Source organism: Aegilops tauschii, chromosome 3 (assembly GCF_002575655.3).
Source record: "Aegilops tauschii subsp. strangulata cultivar AL8/78 chromosome 3, Aet v6.0, whole genome shotgun sequence".
Classification (NCBI taxonomy): domain Eukaryota; kingdom Viridiplantae; phylum Streptophyta; class Magnoliopsida; order Poales; family Poaceae; genus Aegilops; species Aegilops tauschii.
The window spans coordinates 34,826,703-34,846,628 of record NC_053037.3 but is presented as its reverse complement, the minus strand read 5'-3'; the positions used below and the strand labels follow the sequence as shown (position 1 = coordinate 34,846,628).

At 45.4% G+C, this 19,926-nt stretch overlaps 1 protein-coding gene and 1 long non-coding RNA gene across 2 annotated transcripts; one reads left to right on the top strand and one right to left on the bottom strand.

Moving 5' to 3' along the window:
* Nucleotides 1–10,071: 10,071 nt before the first annotated feature.
* On the bottom strand, nucleotides 10,072–12,258 carry LOC141042241 (uncharacterized). Its single transcript, XR_012204119.1, has 2 exons — nucleotides 12,125–12,258; nucleotides 10,072–11,876 (listed from the first exon to the last, which is right to left on the bottom strand). It is a non-coding gene; the product is annotated as an uncharacterized lncRNA (long non-coding RNA).
* Nucleotides 12,259–15,132: 2,874 nt separating this feature from the next.
* LOC141042670 (uncharacterized) lies at nucleotides 15,133–16,038 on the top strand. Its single transcript, XM_073511539.1, has one exon. It carries the CDS (start codon nucleotides 15,133–15,135, stop codon nucleotides 16,036–16,038), a length of 906 nt encoding a protein of 301 aa, XP_073367640.1.
* Nucleotides 16,039–19,926: the final 3,888 nt, after the last annotated feature.

Sequence of the window (19,926 nt, the reverse complement as noted above, 5' to 3'; positions counted from 1 at the left end):
TGGATATACATTATATTAATGTGTACTTTACTAGTACTCCTAGTAGCACCAGGGTATTAGATACCGGTTCGGTTGCTAAGTGTAAGTAATTCAAAATAAAAGCTGCGGAATAAACGGAGACTAGCTAAAGTTGAGATGACAATATGTGTTGGAAGTGTTTCCAAGGTTGATGTGATCAAGCATCGCATGCTCCCTCTACCATCGAGATTGGTGTTAAACCTAAATAATTGTTATTTGGTGTTTACGTTGAGCATAGACATGATTGGATTATGTTTATCGCAATACGGTTATTCATTTAAGGAGAATAATGGTTACTCTGTTTATTTGAATATTACCTTCAATGGTCTTGCACCTAAAATAAATGGTTTATTGAATCTCGATCGTAGTGATACACATGTTCACGCCAAAAGATATGAGATAGTAATGATAGTACCACATACTTGTGGCACTGCCACGCATGAAGAAGCTCCATGTTGATGGATCTTTGGACTCACTCATTTTTGAAAAGTTTGAGACATGCGAACCATGTCTATTGGTATATACACACGAAGAAAATCCATGCAGATGGATCGTTTGGACTCACTTGATTTTGAATCACTTGAGAAGACTGAAAGGCCTTGGTTTCAGTGAGATGGAACAAAAAAGCAACTTGTTGGAAGTAAACATTTTGATGTATGCAGTCCAATGAGTGCTGAGGCACGCAGTGGATATCGTTATGTTCTTACTTCACAGATGATTTGAGTAGATGCTGAGTATATTTACTTGATAAAACACAAGTCTGGATTATTGAAAGGTTCAAGTAATTTGAGAGTGAAGTAGAAGATCGTCGTGACAAGAGGATAAGATGTCTATGATATGATCATAGAGATGAATATCTGAGTTACGAGTTTGGTACACAATTAAGACATTGTGGAAATTGTTTCACAACTAATACTGCCTGGAACACCATAGTGTGATGGTGTGTCCGAACATCATAAATGCACCCTATTGGATATGGTGCATACCATGATGTCTCTTATCGAATCACCACTATCGTTTATGGGTTAGGCATTAGAGACAACCGCATTCACTTTAATAGGGCACCACGTAATTCCGTTGAGATGACACCGTATGAAATATGGTTTAGAGAAACCTAAGTTGTCGTTTATTAAAAGTTTGGGGCTGTGACGCTTATCTGAAAAGTTTTGCCTGATAAGCTCGAACCCAAAGCGGATAAATGCATCTTCATAGGACATCCAAAACAGTTGGGTATACCTCCTATTTCAGATCCGGAAGCAAAAGTGATTGTTTCTAGAAACGGGTCCTTTCTCGAGGAAAAGTTTCTCTCGAAAGAATTGAGTGGGAGGATGGTGGAGACTTGATGAGGTTATTGAACCGTCACTTCAACTAGTGTGCAGCAGGGCACAGGAAGTTGTTCCTGTGGCGCCTACACCAATTGAAGTGGAAGCTGATGATAGTGATCATGAAACTTCAGATCAAGTCACTACCAAACCTCGTAGGTCGACAAGGATGCGTACTACTTCATGGTGGTACGGTAATTCTGTCTTGGAAGTCATGTTGCTAGACAACAATGAACCTACGAGCTATGGAGAAGCGATGGTGGGCCCGCATTCCGACGAATGGCTCGAGGCCATAAAATCCGAGAGAGGATCCATGTATGAAAACAAGGTATAGACTTTGGAAGAACTACTTGATGGTCGTAAGGCTGTTGGGTACAGATGGATTCTAAAAGGGAAGACAGACAATGATGGTATGTATCACCATTAAGAAAGCTCGACTTGTCACTAAGATGTTTTCTGACAAGTTCAAGGAGTTGACTACGATGAGACTTTCTCACTCGTAGCGATGCTAAGAGTCTGTTGGAATTATATTAGCAGTTACTACATCATTTATGAACTCTTGCAGATAGGATGTCCAAACATTGTTTCCTCGATGATTTTCTTGAGGAAAGGTTGTATGTGATACAACCAGAAGGTTTTGTCAATCCTAAAAGATGCTAACAAGTAAGCAAAGCTCCAACGATCCTTCTAAGGACTGGAGTAAGCATCTCGGAGTTGGAATATACGCTTTGATGAGATGATCAAAGATTTTGGGTTTATACAAAGTTTATGAGAACTTGTATTTCCAAAGAAGTGAGTGGGAGCACTATAGAATTTCTGATGAGTATATGTTGTTAACATATTGTTGATCAGAAATGATGTAGAATTTCTAGAAAGCATATAGGGTTATTTGAAAAGTGTTTTTCAATGGAAAACCTGGATTAAGCTACTTGAACATTGAGCATCAAGATCTATAAGGATAGATAAAAACGCTTAATAGTACATTCAAATGAACACATATCGTGACAAGATTTTGAAGGAGTTCAAAATAGATTGGCAAAGAAGGAGTTCTTGGCTGTGTTATAAGGTGTGAGTATTGAGTAAGACTCAAGACCTGACCACGGCAGAAGAGAGTGAAAGGACGAAGGTCGTCCCCTATGCTTTAGACGTAGGCTCCACAGTATGCTATGCTGTGTACCGCACCTGAAGTGTGCCTTGCCATGAGTCAGCCAAGGGGTACAAGTGTGATCCAGGAATGGATCACAGGACAGCGGTCAAGGTTATCCTTAGTAACTAGTGGACTAAGGAATTTTCTCGATTATGGAGGTGGTAAAAGAGTTCGTCGTAAAGGGTTACGCCGATGCAAACTTTGATACTAATCTGGATGACTCTGAGTAGTAGACCGGATTCGTATAGTAGAGCGGTTATTTGGAATAGTTCCAAATAGCGCGTGGTAGCTGCATCTAGGAGATGACATAGAGATTTGTAAAGCACACACGGATCTGAAAGATTCAGACCCGTTGACTAATATCCTCTCTCACAAGTGAGATATGATCAAACCCAATGGGTGTTGGATTCATTACAGTCACATAGTGATGTGAACTAGATTATTGACTCTAGTGCAAGTGGGAGACTGTTGGAAATATGCCCTAGAGGCAATAATAAAATGGTTATTATTATATTTCCTTGTTCATGATAATTGTCTATTGTTCATGCTATAATTGTATTAACTGGAAACCGTAATACATGTGTGAATACATAGACCACAACATGTCCCTAGTGAGCCTCTAGTTGACTAGCTCGTTGATCAATAGATGGTTATGGTTTCATGACCATGGACATTGGATGTCATTGATAACGGGATCACATCATTAGGAGAATGATGTGATGGACAAGACCCAATCCTAAGCATAGCACAAGATCGTGTAGTTCGTTTGCTAAGAGATTTTCTAATGTCAAGTATCATTTCCTTAGACCATGAGATTGTGCAACTCCTGGATACCGTAGGAGTGCTTTGGGTGTATCAAATGTCACAACATAACTGGGTGGCTATAAAGGTGCACTACAGGTATCTCCGAAAGTGTCTGTTGGGTTGGCACGAATCGAGACTGGGATTTGTCACTCCGTATGACGGAGAGATATCTCTGGGCCCACTCGGTAATGCATCATCATAATGAGCTCAATGTGACTAAGTAGTTAGTCACAGGATCATGCATTACGAAATTAGTAAAGTGACTTGCCGTTAACGAGATTGAACGAGGTATTGGGATACCGACGATCGAATCTCGGGCAAGTAACATACCAATTGACAAAGGGAATTGTATACGGGATTGATTGAATCCCCGACATCGTGGTTCATCCGATGAGATCATCGTGGAACATGTGGGAGCCAACATGGTTATCCAGATCCCGCTGTTGGTTATTGGCCGGAGAGATGTCTCGGTCATGTCTGCATAGTTCCCAAACACGTAGGGTCTACACACTTAAGGTTCGATGACGCTAGGGTTATAGGGAATAGATGTACGTGGTTACCGAATGTTGTTCGGAGTCCCGGATGAGATCCCGGACGTCACGAGGAGTCCCAGAATGGTCCGGAGGTGAAGATTTATATATGGGAAGTCCAGTTTCAGTCACCGAAAATGTTTCGGGGTTTATCGGTATTGTACCGGGACCACCGAAGGGGTTCCGGAGGTCCACCTGCCCCGAAGGACCTAATGGGCTGTAGTTGGGTGGGAACTAGCCCCTTAGTGGGCTGGTGCGCCCCCCCCAGGGCCCAAGGCACCTAGGGTTGGAAACCCTAGGGGGCCGCTGCCCCCTCGGGGGCGGGTGCCCCCCCTAGTTGGAAACCCTAAGGGGGCCGCTGCCCCCCCCCCCGGAGGGGCCGCCCCCCCCCCCCCCCCTCTAGATGGATCTAGGGGGCCGGCGCCCCCTCCCCTTCCCCTATATATAGTGGGGGTTTTGGGGCTTCCAGAGACACGAGTCTCCCTCTCTCTTGGCGCAGCCCTACCCCTCTCCCTCCTCGTCTCTCGCAGTGCTTGGCGAAGCCCTGCTGGAGTGCCATGCTCCTCCACCACCACCACGCCGTCGTGCTGCTGCTGGACGGAGTCTTCCCCAACCTCTCCCTCTCCCTTGCTGGATCAAGGCGCGGGAGACGTCACCGGGCTGCACGTGTGTTGAACGCGGAGGCACCGTTGTTCGGTGCTTAGATCGGATTCGGCCACGATCTGAATCGCTTCGTGTACGACTCCACCAACCGCGTTCTTGCAACGCTTCCGCATCGCGATCTTCAAAGGTATGAAGATGCACTCCCCTCTCGTTGCTAGTAAACTCCATAGATTGATCTTAGTGATGCGTAGAAAATTTTAATTTCTGCAACGATCCCCAACAGCTTTTGCGTTGATTCTTTTTGCTGTAGATCAATAAACAAATTGCCTAGGATGTCCTATTTTGGTAGAATTTTTTGAGTTCCAGAAGTTTGCGTTAGTTACAGATTACTACAGACTGTTCTGTTTTTGACAGATTCTGTTTTTCGTGTGTTGTTTGCTTATTTTGATGAATCTATGGCTAGTAAAATAGTTTATAAACCATAGAGAAGTTGGAATACAGTAGGTTTAACACCAATATAAATAAAGAATGAGTTCATTACAGTACCTTGAAGTGGTGTTTTTTTTCTTTCGCTAACGGAGCTCACGAGAATTTCTGTTGAGTTTTGTGTTGTGAAGTTTTCACGTTTTGGGTAAAGATTTGATGGATTATGGAATAAGGAGTGGCAAGAGCCTAAGCTTGGGGATTCCCATGGCACCCCAAGATATTCAAGGATAACCAAAAGCCTAAGCTTGGGGATGCCCCGGAAGGCATCCCCTCTTTCGTCTTCGTCTATCGGTAACTTTACTTGGAGCTATATTTTTATTCACCACATGATATGTGTTTTGCTTGGAGCGTCTTGTATGATATTAGTCTTTGCTTTTAAGTTTACCACAATCATCCTTGTTGTACACACCTTTTGGGAGAGACCCACTTGATTTAGAATTTATTAGAATACTCTATGCGCTTCACTTATATCTTTTGAGCTAGATAGTTTTGCTCTATGTGCTTCACTTATATTTTCTAGAGCACGGCGGTGGCTTTATTTTGAAGAAATTGTTGATCTCTCATGCTTCACTTATATTATTTTGAGAGTCTTTTAGAACAGCATGGTATTTGCTATGGTTATAAATTTGGTCCTAGAATGATGAGCATCCAAGTTGGGTATAATAAAAACTATCATAGAAAGTGCATGAAACACTATGATCAATTTGATGCTTGATAATTGTTTTGAGATATAAAGGTGGTAATGTTAGAGTCATGCTAGTTGGGTAATTATGAAATTGAGAAATACTTGTATTGAAGTTGGCAAGTCCCGTAGCATGCACGTATGGTAAAAGTTGTGTGACAAATTTGTTGCATCAGATGCTCTTTTAATTGTCTTCCTTATGAGTGGAGGTCGGGATCGCGCGATGGTTAACTCCTACCAACCCTTCCCCTAGGAGCATGCGTAGTAGTACTTTGCTTCGAGGGCAAGTAGATTTTTGCAATAAGTATATGAGTTCTTTATGACTAATGTGAGTCCATGGACACACGCACACTCATCCTTCCACTTTGCTAGCCTCTATTATGCCGTGCAACTTTCGCCGGTATCATGCGACTGTTGGGGAACGTAGTAATTTCAAAAAAATTCCTACGCTCACGCAAGATCATGGTGATGCATAGCAACGAGAGGGGAGAGTGTTGTCCACGTACCCTCGTAGACCGAAAGCGGAAGCGTTATCACAACGCGGTTGATGTAGTCGTACGTCTTCACGATCCGACCGATCAAGTACCGAACGCACGGCACCTCCGAGTTCAGCACACGTTCAGCTCGATGACGTCCCTCGAACTCCGATCCAGCCGAGTGTTGAGGGAGAGTTTCGTCAGCACGACGGCGTGGTGACGATGATGATGTTCTACCGACGCAGGGCTTCGCCTAAGCTCCGCAACGATATTATCGAGGTGTAATATGGTGGAGGGGGGCACCGCACACGGCTAAAATATCGTATATCAATTGTGTGTAGAGGTGCCCCCTGCCCCCGTATATAAAGGAGCAAGGGGGAGGCCGACTCTTGGAGATCTATTCGATGTAACTCTTTTTGCGGTGTGTTTGTTGAGATCCGATGAATTGTGGGTTTATGATCAAGTTTATCTATGAGAAATATTTGAATCTCCTCTGAATTCTTTTATGTATGATTGGTTATCTTTGGAAGTCTCTTCGAATTATCAGTTTGGTTTGGCCTACTAGATTGATCTTTATTGCAATGGGAGAAGTGCTTAGCTTTGGGTTCAATCTTGCGGTGTCCTTTCCCAGTGACAGCAGGGGCAGCAAGGCACGTATTGTATTGTTGCCATCGAGGATAAAAATATGGGGTTTATATCATATTGTTTGAGTTTATCCTTCTACATCATGTCATCTTGCCTGATGCGTTACTCTGTTCTTATGAACTTAATACTCTAGATGCATATGCATGCTGGATAGCAATCGATCTGTGGAGTAATAGTAGTAGATGCAGGCAGGAGTCGGTCTACTTGTTGCGGACGTGATGCCTATATACATGATCATGCCTAGATATTCTCATAACTATGCACTTTTCTATCAATTGCTCGACAGTAATTTGTTCACCCACCGTAATACTTATGCTATATTGAGAGAAGCCACTAGTGAAACCTATGGCCCCCAGGTCTATCTTTTATCATATAAGTTTCCAATCTACTTTATTTTGCAATCTTTACTTTCCAATCTATATCATAAAAATACCAAAAATATTTATGTTATTTTATTATCTCTATCAGATCTCACTTTCGCAAGTGGCCGTGAAGGGATTGAAACCCCTTTATCGCGTTGGTTGCGAGGTTCTTGTTTATTTGTGTAGGTACGAGGGACTTGTGAGGAGCCTCCTACTGGATTGATACCTTGGTTCTCAAAAACTGAGGGAAATACTTACGCTACTTTGCTGCATCGCCCTTTCCTCTTCAAGGGAAAACCAATGCAGTGCTCAAGAGGTAGCAAGAAGGATTTCTGGCACCGTTGTCGGGGAGGTCTTCGCTCAAGTCAAGACATACCAAGTACCCATCACAAACTCATCTCCCTCGCATTACATTATTTGCCATTTGCTTCTCGTCTTCCTCTCCCCCACTTCATCCTTGCCGTTTTATTTGCCCTCTCTTTACCGTTTGCCTTCCCTTTGCCATGGCCGAATCAAAAATAACTAAGGGTTCTTTCCAGGGTTTTAGTACCTTGGATAGTCCCTCTATCCTCTCCAAGCTCATAAATAATGATGCTATGGAAAGACCTACCAGAGTTATCAATGATTTCGATGAAGATGACTCCGAAATTTTTCGTTATTTACTTGATGAAACTTTAAAAGATGCTTGGGATAGGCTATTAAGGATTCGAGCTAGCTATGTGCCACAATATCAAGTTGAGATATACTTAAAAAGCTTTTACATTGGCTTACCCGCTTCCTTCCCCCTCACCCTCTCCTTCCTTCCCCCTCTTCCCCTCTTGGTGGAATCCTACTAGGACTAGTAGTCCTAGTAGGACTCCCCTCTTGGGGCGCACCTACAGGGGCCGGCCGGCCTCCCCCCTTGCTCCTTTATATACGGGGGCAGGGGGCACTCTAGAACACACAAGTTGATTGTTTAGCCGTGTGCGGTGCCCCCTCCACAGATTTCCACCTCGATCATATTGTCGTAGTGCTTAGGCGAAGCCCTGCGCCGGTAACTTCATCATCACTGTCACCATGCCGTCGTGCTGACAAAACTCCTCCTCGACCTCAGCTGGATCTAGAGTTCGTGGGACGTCACCGAGCTGAACGTTTGCAGATCGCGGAGGTGCCGTACCTTCGGTGCTAGGATCGGTCGGATCGTGAAGACGTACAACTACATCAACCGCGTTGTCGTAACGCTTCCGCTTTCGGTCTACGAGGATACGTAGACAACACTCTCCCCTCTCGTTGCTATGCATCACCTAGATAGATCTTGTGTGATCGTAGGAATTTTTTTGAAATTACTGCGTTCCCCAACAAGCGATCCTTCTGATTGATGCTCGCTGTCTGCTTACTGTATATTTCTTGGCGGCTCTCTCATTGCCTGGAAGACAAAGAAACATACTGCAGTTTCTCGCTCGAGCACAGATGCTGAGTTGCGAGCGATGGTTATGCTGACGACTGAGGTGACTTGGTTACGATGGTTACTTGAGGACTTTGGTGTGTCTGCTACTACACCGACTCCCTTATTGTCAGACAGTACAACCGTACAGGTGCTATCAGTATTGCACATGACTTGGTGAACACTCCCACAAGTGACAACAACAGTGCTTAAAATAGTTCTAGAGAAGATATTTGTGCATGAAGATGGTATGATAAAGAAAGCTTTGCAAAAGAAATGCGCTGAATTTAATAAACCATCGAGTGAACTAGTACTGTATGCTGTAGTACTCCAGAAAGTGCAAACCCATCCTACCCAACGCAAACCCACTCTCTGCATTTGCATGTCAAGCGACGACGACGTGCCCATGGCCGACGCCGACGCCGACGCCGGCGAGGTCCTCGACGCCATCGCCATGAGCAACCACGCCTTTGACGCGCAGCACCACCCCGCCATCGAGAGCGCCCTGGCCTCCGACGCGCAGCACCACCCCGCCGCCGAGAGCGCCCTGGCCTCCGACGCGCAGCACCACCCCGCCGCCGAGAGCGCCCTCGCATCCGACGCGCACCACCACCTCGCCACCGAGAGCGCCCTGGCCTCCGACACCCAGCAGCACCCGACCTCCATCACGGCCACCGCGCCAGCCCAGGAAACGGTGCCGCCCGAGCTCCACCACCACTTCCTCCACCTGCGCGGGGATGACGCCGCGGGGAGTTTCCTCGCGGCCGCGGTGAAGAGGGCCGAGGAAGCCATCGCCGACGAGTACGACGCGAGGGCGAGGCTCCTGGAGGCCAGGTGCGAGGAGGCGGCCGCGGCGGTGCGGGCGGCGGAGCAGGACATTAGCTGCCTCATCGACGAGCTCGCCAGTAATACTCCATAGATTGGTCGTGCTTTGAGCTCGATAATGATCTGATTATCTAGGCAAATCTTAATTGTTGTGTTGTTACCTTCCAGAGCTGAGGATCCTATCTGACGAGATCATACCACAGTTGAACTGTGAGGATCTGGAGGAGCAGAATCAGAGGCTCAGGGCTGAACTGGACGCGACGACGAAAGAGCTCGAGTGGAAGATGGACAAGATTGCAGAATTGCAGGAGCTGGAGAAGGTAGGCTCTTGTCATTTCTTACCTGAACTCTGAAATGCTGGCTTACATTCAGAGTGCTGAACTTTTTTACTCAGCTCTACAATGTCTTTTTACAAATTTACACCAGCATCAGTACCTAACAAAAAGTTACGGATGCTAATGTCGGATGCGAGGCCTCAGATGAGTGAGGCCTGAATTGCATTTCTTTTTACTGAAGTGAGCATCGACATCATATAAGTCCACAGAGACAGTAACTTGTGAGAGCGAACTGAAATGAAGCAACTAAACACAGTATAAATTCAAATCATCTAGAACTAGCATCAGTGTCAGTTTACTTTCGGTTTTCAGAGTGTCGTTTTGCAAATGAACACCAACAGCAGCAGTTATAAAATAAATGGGTTACAGATAACATTGTCGAATGCTCAAGTCAGGCTGAAAAGGGCGTGAAATGCATTTTTACAAATTACCCTGAATTGCTTATAGCCAAAAAATTACAGCGGCATGTCGAATTTTTTCATTGAACTGATAGTTATCAAAATGAAGCTTACAACCAACACAACACAGTATACATATGCAGCTGGGAGCAAAAACACCATAAATTCAAATCATCTACAGAATTAGCATCAGTGTCAGTTTGCTTTCAGTTTTCAGGGTGTTGGATTTTCACCTCAACTTCATAGTGTCGTTTTGGAGAAGAACACCGATATCGACTGTTACAAAAGAACAGTCACGGATAGTAAGTGGAATTTCCAAATCCGGCTGGGCTTGAAATTAAAAAAATTCAGCCAAAAATTGGAACTGTATGCCGACTTAATATTGTATTGACCATGGACCACAATTCAGCAAATGCTCAGAGAAACAATAACAGAGAGCATCTCCCCTGCTTACAGGCCACCATAGTTCATCTAAAAAGGTTTAATGGTTTTGAATTCATCTAAAAGGTTTAATGGTTGAATTCATCTAAAAAGGTTTGATGCTAGAATTTTTAACTCAAACCTTCTCAACACTGAAGATTTGTTTTTTTGTTTATTAATTGTCCACTGCCTGAATGAGGGAGTATGCTGCAGCTAGTAGTCTTCTCAAATCTGCCGTGTTGAGAAGATTTGAGTGGAAATTCTACACATTCACACGAATGTTTGTTCTTTTTAGCTAGATGTACAGTGATACTCCTTAACAGTAATAACCAACAAAGCTAGATTGTTTGTACATTAATACTCCTTAACAGTATGACCCGGTTTGCTTTCTCCAACTTGACATAGTCTTGCGTTGTTTTATTGTTTTAGGGTGCTTTGGAAGTCAACACACTGGACATGGCAGGTGGAGAGAGCAAGCTGGCTGACCATGGTCTGGGGCTGCATGAGCTGGAGAAGGTAGGGTCATGCATTTCTTATCTGAACTCTGTAACATGTTTACTTTCAGTTTTCAGAGTACTGAATTTTCACCTCAACTTTAGAGTGTCATTTAAAATATGAACACCGATGTCTGCAGTTATAAAAAAAAGTTACATATGGTAATGCTGAATATGCACTGAAAAAGCGTGATATGTCGAATGCTGAATTCTGTTTTTACTGATCATGGACAACATATGCTCAGAGAGGCAGTATCAGAGTGTACTTGCCCTGCTTTAGAAGCCAAAACATGTAGGTGGGAGTTAGCTTCAGTGTCAGTCCCTCATTCAATCCAGATGCTACCCAGGCAGTATTCCCCCTAAATTAGTATTAGGAAGCATCAGTTTAAAACAATTTCAGTGGAAACTCTAGACAAATATTTGCTCTTTTAGCTAGATTATCGCTACATTCATAACTAACAGACTGAGCACTCCACCGCAATATGACCATGTTCATGTCCTTTTTGTGGTCTTAGCAGAACTCCCCTACACATAAACAGGGTGCTTTTGATGTCAGCACATCGGAGTTGGGAGATGGAGAATGCAAGGTGGCTGATCATGCTCTCATGCTGCATGAAAACCACAAGGTTTCTTCTTCTCTTTCGTAGGACAATCGATAAGCTCATCTTCATCAAATTCTTAGTAGCTCCATCAAGCAGCAACCGATGTATATTCATACGCGCCTTGTAGCAAGAGATGGAGGCTATTCATGCCAAGCTAATTCAACTTGAGAGGCAACTGGAGCAAAGGGATAAAGCCCTAGTGCTCATCGCACGGCAGCTGAACATGAAACTACAAGCAGGGGAGATGCTCGCAGAGGAAGACCATCAACGTCTTTTTGCAGTAATGGCGTATGTGAGAAATATTCTGGATGAGGAAGGGAAAAGGATGAAAGTTCCATTGCTAGACCTCTTGAAAAGAGAGCAGGCTAACAGCAAAGAGCTCCAAGAGAATCGCCAAGAGTTGATTCAGGTAAAAGTTAAAAAAAACATAGTTTTTTTAAAGTTTCTAGTTGCTCTGTTTTCCTCATTGGGAGGAGTTACATTGTTGCTAGAGGTTTTAATCATTGAAATGATGATGATAATGTTTAAATGTGCAGGGTTTTGAGAACATACCGATTAGTGGGGGTGCCGTTGTTGGAATCAAAAGGATGGGCCAACTTGATGAAAATCCTTTTCGCGCCGTATGCAATTTGAAATACAGGGACAATGATCCAGAGGGAAAAGCTGCAAGGTTGGTCTCGTATTGGCAGGAGAAAATACAGAAGCCATCATGGCGTCCGTTTACTAAAATTCAGGTCGATGAAGAAGATAAGGTGTCTATCCAATTTCCCTACAGCATTCATGACCTTACATTCTCTGAATTTTGTGTGAATAATCACTTGGGTGTTTTTGGACAATTGCAGGAGGTTATAGATGACAATGATCCAAGACTAAGCAAGCTGCGGTCTGATTACGGCGACAGCATCTGCAATGCAGTGAAGGATGGACTGAGAGAGCTCAACGAGTATAGTTCTCGCGAGCGGCGCATCATGAATGAGGTCTGGAACTTCCGCGAAGGGCGGAAGGCGACGATGACAGAGATGATCACCTGCATTTTGGAGCAGCTGGCAGTGGCGGACCCAGGATTGCGAGGACAGGAATTCAAGATTCCCACAAAAAAATATTCAAATTCAATATAACCGGGTAGGTACAGCTGTTTGGTTGTATAACTGGAACGACAATAGTTCAATCAACTAACTAAAACACTTGAGATATCATCCAAGTTGCTGACATGTTGCTGTTACTTGGCTAATGATTTGCGCTTATTTTCGCACATCATTGTGTTTCTTCGTTGCTGGCAACATATGACTCGATTTTCACATTTTCATCTGCTTCATTTTTTCTGAATTTCTTTGCCTTGTTCTGCAAATAGAGAACAATCACAATGATGTGATACTATTACAGTGAAACAACAGAAAACACTCTCCCTAAGGAAACCCCGGACATACTACAAACAAGTTAAAAGGAACAGGCATGAACAAAATATGTAAGGCGCGAAACAATAACAGCAACGTGTACCTTCAAGGATTTTGTCATATCAGCAATCTCATTGTTGTCATTGGCAGATTCAGATAGACCAACTGTTTTCGTGAAACAAATAACAAGAGAAAAATATTTAATAACTCTACAAGAGAAAGAGAAGCCCACTAATAAATAAATGCACACGAAAGAATAATCAGACCTTTGGTGGAACAAATGCAGCTTCTCTCTTTCTTTTCATTTATTCTTATTTCTCTGACTGCTTATCTAGCTTCTCTTGCCATTTCTTTGCCGACTTCTTCTTGTCACTCATGACTTCTGGTCGGATGACACGTGTACACGTGGGGTTGGGAGCTTCACCTTGATGATGCCTTCATGAAGGAAACGATGATAAGGGCATCATCATCGCCGGCTCCGGCCAATGACTGAAGACCAAGTTTTCACCCCGATCCGTCCTAAGAAATCCACCTGATAACTTGTGCACTGTCTCGACCGCCTTCAAAGCCCCAGATCTAGCCGCCTAGATCCGGCGACCAACCGCAACAGCAGTGCCACCGTAGGAGCCCCGGCGCACCAGCCACTGCCTGAATGCGCCACCACTGGAGCCTGGGAGGAGGGCTCCCACCCCACCTTGCCAAACCGCGAGAGCCGCCGAGATGGATCCGGCACGCTCATCACCGTCTCTGATCTGAACCAATCTGTGGCAAAACCACGAGATCCCCGATGCAGGTCCGCCTTGGATAGGGACTGCACCACGTCATGCCGCCGCGGGAAGCCCGAGCTTCACCCGCCGCCACCTTCCAGGGCTGCCGCCCCGGGATCCAGCCGCCGCCGACAGGACGCGTCGCCCCCGTGCAGCATGCCGGAGGAGCCCCCTGATCCAGATCTGGACCGACAAGCTCACCACGGCCACCCCGCGCTGGCACGCCCCGCCTGGCCGCGAATCTGCAGCAACCCGCGCCTCCGCGCCAGAGAGCCGCCATCCTCATCTCGGCATCTACATCCTCACCCCCTTCTGTAGCTGCTGCTCCTGTTGCATCTTCAACTAAGGACCAATCCTCCCAGTTGTGCAAATCCCTGATGACAAGCACTTCGAGCTTGGGGAAAGCAACTGCCACCATGGACCTCGGATTAGCCCTAGCCCCCCTGCAACCCACAAATTCGGGTTGCACATGATGTACCCCAAAATTTCGAAGAAGTTCTTTCAAAAGAGTGATATCTGAGTAATCCCGAGAAACACAAATCCATGCTTGGTTGCTAAAGGCTTCTTTCAAGTTTTCGGCATTATATATTTTTTGAGCTAGAGTTGTCTTCCCAACCCCTCCTGTTCCAACAATACCAACCTTGTATGCCTTCTCTTCCTTATGTGTAAAAATCCGTTCAACCAATCTTTTGCAAGCATGTAAAGTGTGCTTTCCCACAAGATTAGGCTCCACAAGGTGACTAGTTCCCATATGCTTCAGAGTCCGAACTTCTGCTTTAGGTTGCATATTCTGATGCTTTAAAAATCTTTCACCCGACTTTGAAATCTTCTCAAGATCGGCATTGAAGTCTCGGATTTAAACAGCAATCTTATGACGCTTCTGAACAACAGGAATGCAGGTGGAAAACGAAATACCACTACATTTAGTTGGCTTTCTTGATGATAAAGGACGTTCCACTAGTAGCTTGCCTCCTTCAGATCTTGCCAGGTCAATAATATCATCAGCATAATACATAGCATCTCTTAGCTCCCCAAGCCAATTGTTAACTGATGTCTCTTCTGTCCTCCTTGCCTCAGCATCATTAAGGAAGCATCGTATTTGGATCATTATTCGCTGCAGTTCTCTGAGGTCTTCTTTTACCCCTAGAATCAGAACAGCCTCTTCTGTAATAACTTCTTGCAACCGAAATAAATCCTAAAGGAGGTGGACTAAGCTCGGAGACAATTTCTATGGGCTCAAGTTGAAAACATAACCGGCGCCAAATGCAAGGTGGCCTGGGGAAAAGTTTGCCTACCGCTGGCCAAGGGAGGGCTTGGTTTGCTCGACCTCCATCGCTTCAGTAAAGCTCTCAGGCTGCGCTGGCTGTGGCTCTCTTGGCAGCAGCCGCGGAGGCCATGGATGAGCTTTCCAGCCCCATGCGACAATGAGGACCGCGAGTTGTTTGCATCTGCTACCTCGGTGCAGTTGGGCAACGGAAAATCTGCGCTCTTCTGGACATGCAACTGGATCGAGTCTTCCACGCTGCACCGTGAGTTCCCAACTCTGTTTCAGCATTCAAGAAGGAAGAACAGGACGGTGGAAGATGCGTTGACAGAGGACAAATGGGTGCGAGATCTTAGACATGGAAACACAGCAGAGATTGCTCTTGAGTTCTTACAAATGTGGAGGAAGATTCAGGGAGCAGGCATCGTGCTTTCCTCCGAAGAGGACAAGATCAGCTGGGTCGCAGGAAGAGGAGGAGGTTCTTACTCGGCCAGAGCTGCGTACAATATTCAAACCAATGAAGTTTCTTCCTCGGGAATCAAAGCAGCATGCTGGAAGGCTTGGGCGCCAGGCACAGTGAAGATTTTCGCCTGGCTTCTCCTCAAGGACAGGCTATGGTGCAACGATCGTCTGCAACGTCGAGGATGGCCTAATGGGTATTTCTGCACCTGCTGCAACAGAAATTTGGAGAGTTCCACACACCTTTTCTGGGACTGCCCTTTCGCCCGATCAGTCTGGCAGACGGCGTCTTCAAGAGTTGTCTGTGCAGCGCTAAAGGAGAAGCGGGAAGCGAGCCACAGCTCTCTCAGGCACTGGGAACGGCTTACCGCCCTGACGCCTCAAAGCTGCAGAAAGGGTTTCAGGACAATGTTGCTGCTGATCACCTGGGAGCTTTGGAAAGAGAGGAACGCATGCGTCTTCAGAGGAAAAATGCCACAGACGGAGGATGTTCAGCGAGCCATCAGGGGCACGCTGGAGCTCTGGCGGCTTGCAGGAGCACGATGCCTTCAGCCCCCGTTCGGGGAAGATGTAGCGAGATAAAACTCCTTGCTTTCTTTAGTTTGGTTAGTTAGATCTTCCCAGTTCTTGTAAACCATGATCACTTGATCAATCATGTATTTCCCGCTGCTTTCTCCTAAATCAATGAAGCCAGTGACCCCGGATCTTTCAAAAAAAAAAAAATTGGCACATGATCCAACAAGGGAACCCAGTATGGCTGCCATCAGCCAAACTTGATGAGGTTGATCCACCAAAAATACAGTGATTCCTTGGGAAGTGTAGCAAACTTGCAGGCTGACAATGAATGGACGACATGTATGTTAGGATGGTTAAAAACATAGACAGTGTTCAACAAATTCATATCCATGTAACAGAAATTCAGAGATAACGTCATCTGTTTGCCGTTTAATTTTAATTTTTTAATAAGATAGTCTACTGCAGCTAAGTTAATAGTACCAATAATGACTTTAGTGGGGTCTAAGGATTTCGGCCTTCAGCCCAGCATGATTTCGGTACATGATTTACCTGAGTCCTACGTGCTGGAGACTGGAATAGCTAAGAAGGTCAGTAGACCATGCATAATGCATGTCCATGTGGATGATGAGCTACACTGCTTGTTTTGCTACTTTGACTTAGTAGAAACTGTGTCTTTTGCCATTCGTTTACAAAATCAGTAGTAAGGCGCTACTATTCATGGAAACATGTTCATGTGTGGTACTATCATGGAAACAGAGATTCATGATCTGGAATACAGCACAGATCTTACCTTTCAAAGCCAATCCTTGAGCAAGAAATGAAACTCAAGAGCCAAAGCAATCATCTCGAAGAAGCAGATTGCTCCAGTGATCAGCCGATCGCCGCATTCAGATCTCAGTCAACCCGTCACTGTTTAATAAGATGTCAAATGGGACAAACCCAAGGGAGAGGGAAAGTAATTGGCTGGTTTGACCAGACGGCGCCGGAGGACCGGCAGAGGAGCTCGAGTAGGTGGCCGGCGGCGCGAGAAGATGGCGGAGGCGGCAGCGAACTTGGGCGCCGGAGGTAGAGAAAAGGGGATCGGTGCTCAGGTTTGGGCTGAAAGTTTCGTGGTTCTCCGTCAGTGAGTGACCATGGCACCCACTCGCGCGACGCTCTCCACCATTCAAGCCATCTGTCCTCGCCCCCCTCGCATCCTGCCACCTAGCACCGTCGCGCGCCTCGCGCCCGCTGCTCCGATCCAGATCCAGATGCGCCGTCGCCGGCCGCCCCGGTCGGGGCTCTCCGCGTCCTCTGAGTGGGTGCCAGGCCCTACCCACCAGGCGCCACGGCTCGTACGCCTGCGCTCACCCCGCTGCCACGGCTCGAATCCTTGAGATAATTACGCGATAGTACCACATTTGGGGGCGGTGGTGGCGAATTGGTACCACTTTTAAAAAATTTTACGTGTCAGTACTACGTTTGGGTCAAAACGTTGCAAATCGAGCTAATCTTCGTATTTCTACGTATTGACGCTGGAACTGACCGCCCGGGCCCGCGCGTCAGCTGCCACGCTGGCGAATCGGCACCCGCCCGCTCGCTCGATACGTGCGGTCCGACTCGAACCGGACCGGCCCGTGCTCTGTCTCTCCCTCTCCTTTCTTCTCTTCCTCTGTTCGTCGACGAACCCTAGCTCCCTCGCGCGTCTCTACGGCGATGGCGACGGACATTCCCCTCTTCGGCAACGGCGCGATGGGAGGAATCAAGGGGAGATCTCCAATCGAGGGCGGCGACGGCTACTCGAGCTCTGAGTATTCCAGCGACGACGACGAGTTCATGGAGCCCGCACTGACCATGGAGCAGCGGGTACGGCTGGCACAACAATGGGTGGCGAACCCTAGCAATAGCCACGAGCTGACCCACGGGCTCGGCGGCGTCCTGTAAGTTTCTGTTTCTGTCTTATTTTCTCATTTATTTGCTAATTAGGGTTATAGTGTACTGATTAGGCAGATTGCATGTGAATTGTAGTTTATATGAAGACATATGGAATGTTAGGATCCTTTTTGACAATAATGATCTGTTAAAGAGGAAGTTAAGTTGTTCAGATGTGACATATCTGAATATGGTTGCATTGATGGAAACACAAGGCTTTAGTATTGATAATTCACTGTTGTTTTACATGGAGACCCCAGGAGAGCAGGGTTTGGAATTGGTTGATAGTAATGTTAAACTACAGTTGATCAAGAGGCAGAATGAGGAGAGTTTGGTGCTTAATTTGCTATTTAGGGCTTGTCCACCAGCTGTCAGTTTAGCACAAAAAGGTTTTGTAGAGAAGCAAAAATTAGATGCAATTGTTTATTATGAGCCTGTGGTTTATGATCTGGCTGATCCTCCTGTGTATGCTGTTGATCAGCAAGGTGTAGCTTATGAAGGTCAGAGTAGCTGCTCTATTGCAGCTGTAGGCCCTGCTGTTTTAACACAAGAGAGCAGGAGTGTTCTAAATCCAAAGTTAAAAGAAGTTGTGGAAGAAGAACAAGATGGCTATGATGGCAGTTATGCATCTTCATCTGACGGGCAATATGACAGTGACACTAACCTTTATTATATTGGGGATTTAAGGCCTAACTATAATGAGGAAATGAATGATGCTGAAGACATGGAGATGGAAGAGGGAAACAGACAGATAGAGGAAGAAGTAGAAGAACAACATGAAGAAGAAACAGAGGATGAAGAATCAGAAGAAGAAACAGAGGAGGAAGAACAAGTGCATTATGAGGGTGACACAGAGGTAGAGGAATTATTTGATTTGGAGGATGATGACCCTATTGTTCCAGAAGAGGAAGAAAAAATATATGTGCCAACAAAGAAGAAGCAGAAGCTGCAAGTAAGGAGGGGACCAACAACAAGGTCACATTCCAGTGTTTTAGAAGAAGTGCAACCTGATTGGAAACCATCATCAGATGAAGAAGATAATAGTTTACTGAAGGACAATGAAGATGATGGGTTTCAGCCACTAGCATTTGTGCTACCTAAAGGAAGGAAGAGCAGGGCAAAGAAGAGGCCACCTAGAGTATGGTACAATGAGGATTTGGAGCAACCACACCAACAACTACAACTGCAAATGTGTTTCATAGATCAACATCAATTCAGAGATGCTTTGTTGAGCTTGCACATCACTCAGTGCAGAGACTTCAAGTATCACAGGAACTCAGATAAGAGGATCATTGTGCATTGCAAGAATTCACAATGCAAGTTCTGCATTGTGGCAGCTGTTATAAAAGGGGAAAACACTTTTGCAATTAAGAAGATGAGATTACAACACACTTGCCCTAGTTCTACTAAAACAACCAGGGTAAGTGCCAAGTGGCTTGCAAAGCAATATGAGCCACTATTCAGATCTGATGTCACTACTAGCATACATACACTTATTGATGTCTGCATGGAAAAGTATGGTGTGGATGTGCCCAAGGCTATGGCATATAGGGCAAAAAACCTAGCTGTTGAGGCTGTGTTGGGAGATGATAAGAAGTAATACCCAAGGCTGAGAGACTATGCTCAGACTGTCATGGATACAAAGCCTGGGAGTAGAGTTGTAGTCAGCACTGTAACTCCAAGAGCCACTGAAAAAATCCCACATCCAGGACCCAGATTCCATGCCATGTTTTACTGCATCAATGGAGCAAGGGAGGGATTTCTACAAGGGTGTAGACCATTCATTGGTTAGTTTATTTTAGCTTGTACACTACTTTGATGTTGTTAGTTTCAATAGCTTGCACATATAAATGCATTTAACATATTATGTTTACTTCCTGTTTTACATCCAGGACCCAGATTCCATGCCATGTTTTACTGCATCAATGGAGCAAGGGAGGGATTTCTACAAGGGTGTAGACCATTCATTGGTTAGTTTATTTTAGCTTGTACACTACTTTGATGTTGTTAGTTTCAATAGCTTGCACATATAAATGCATTTAA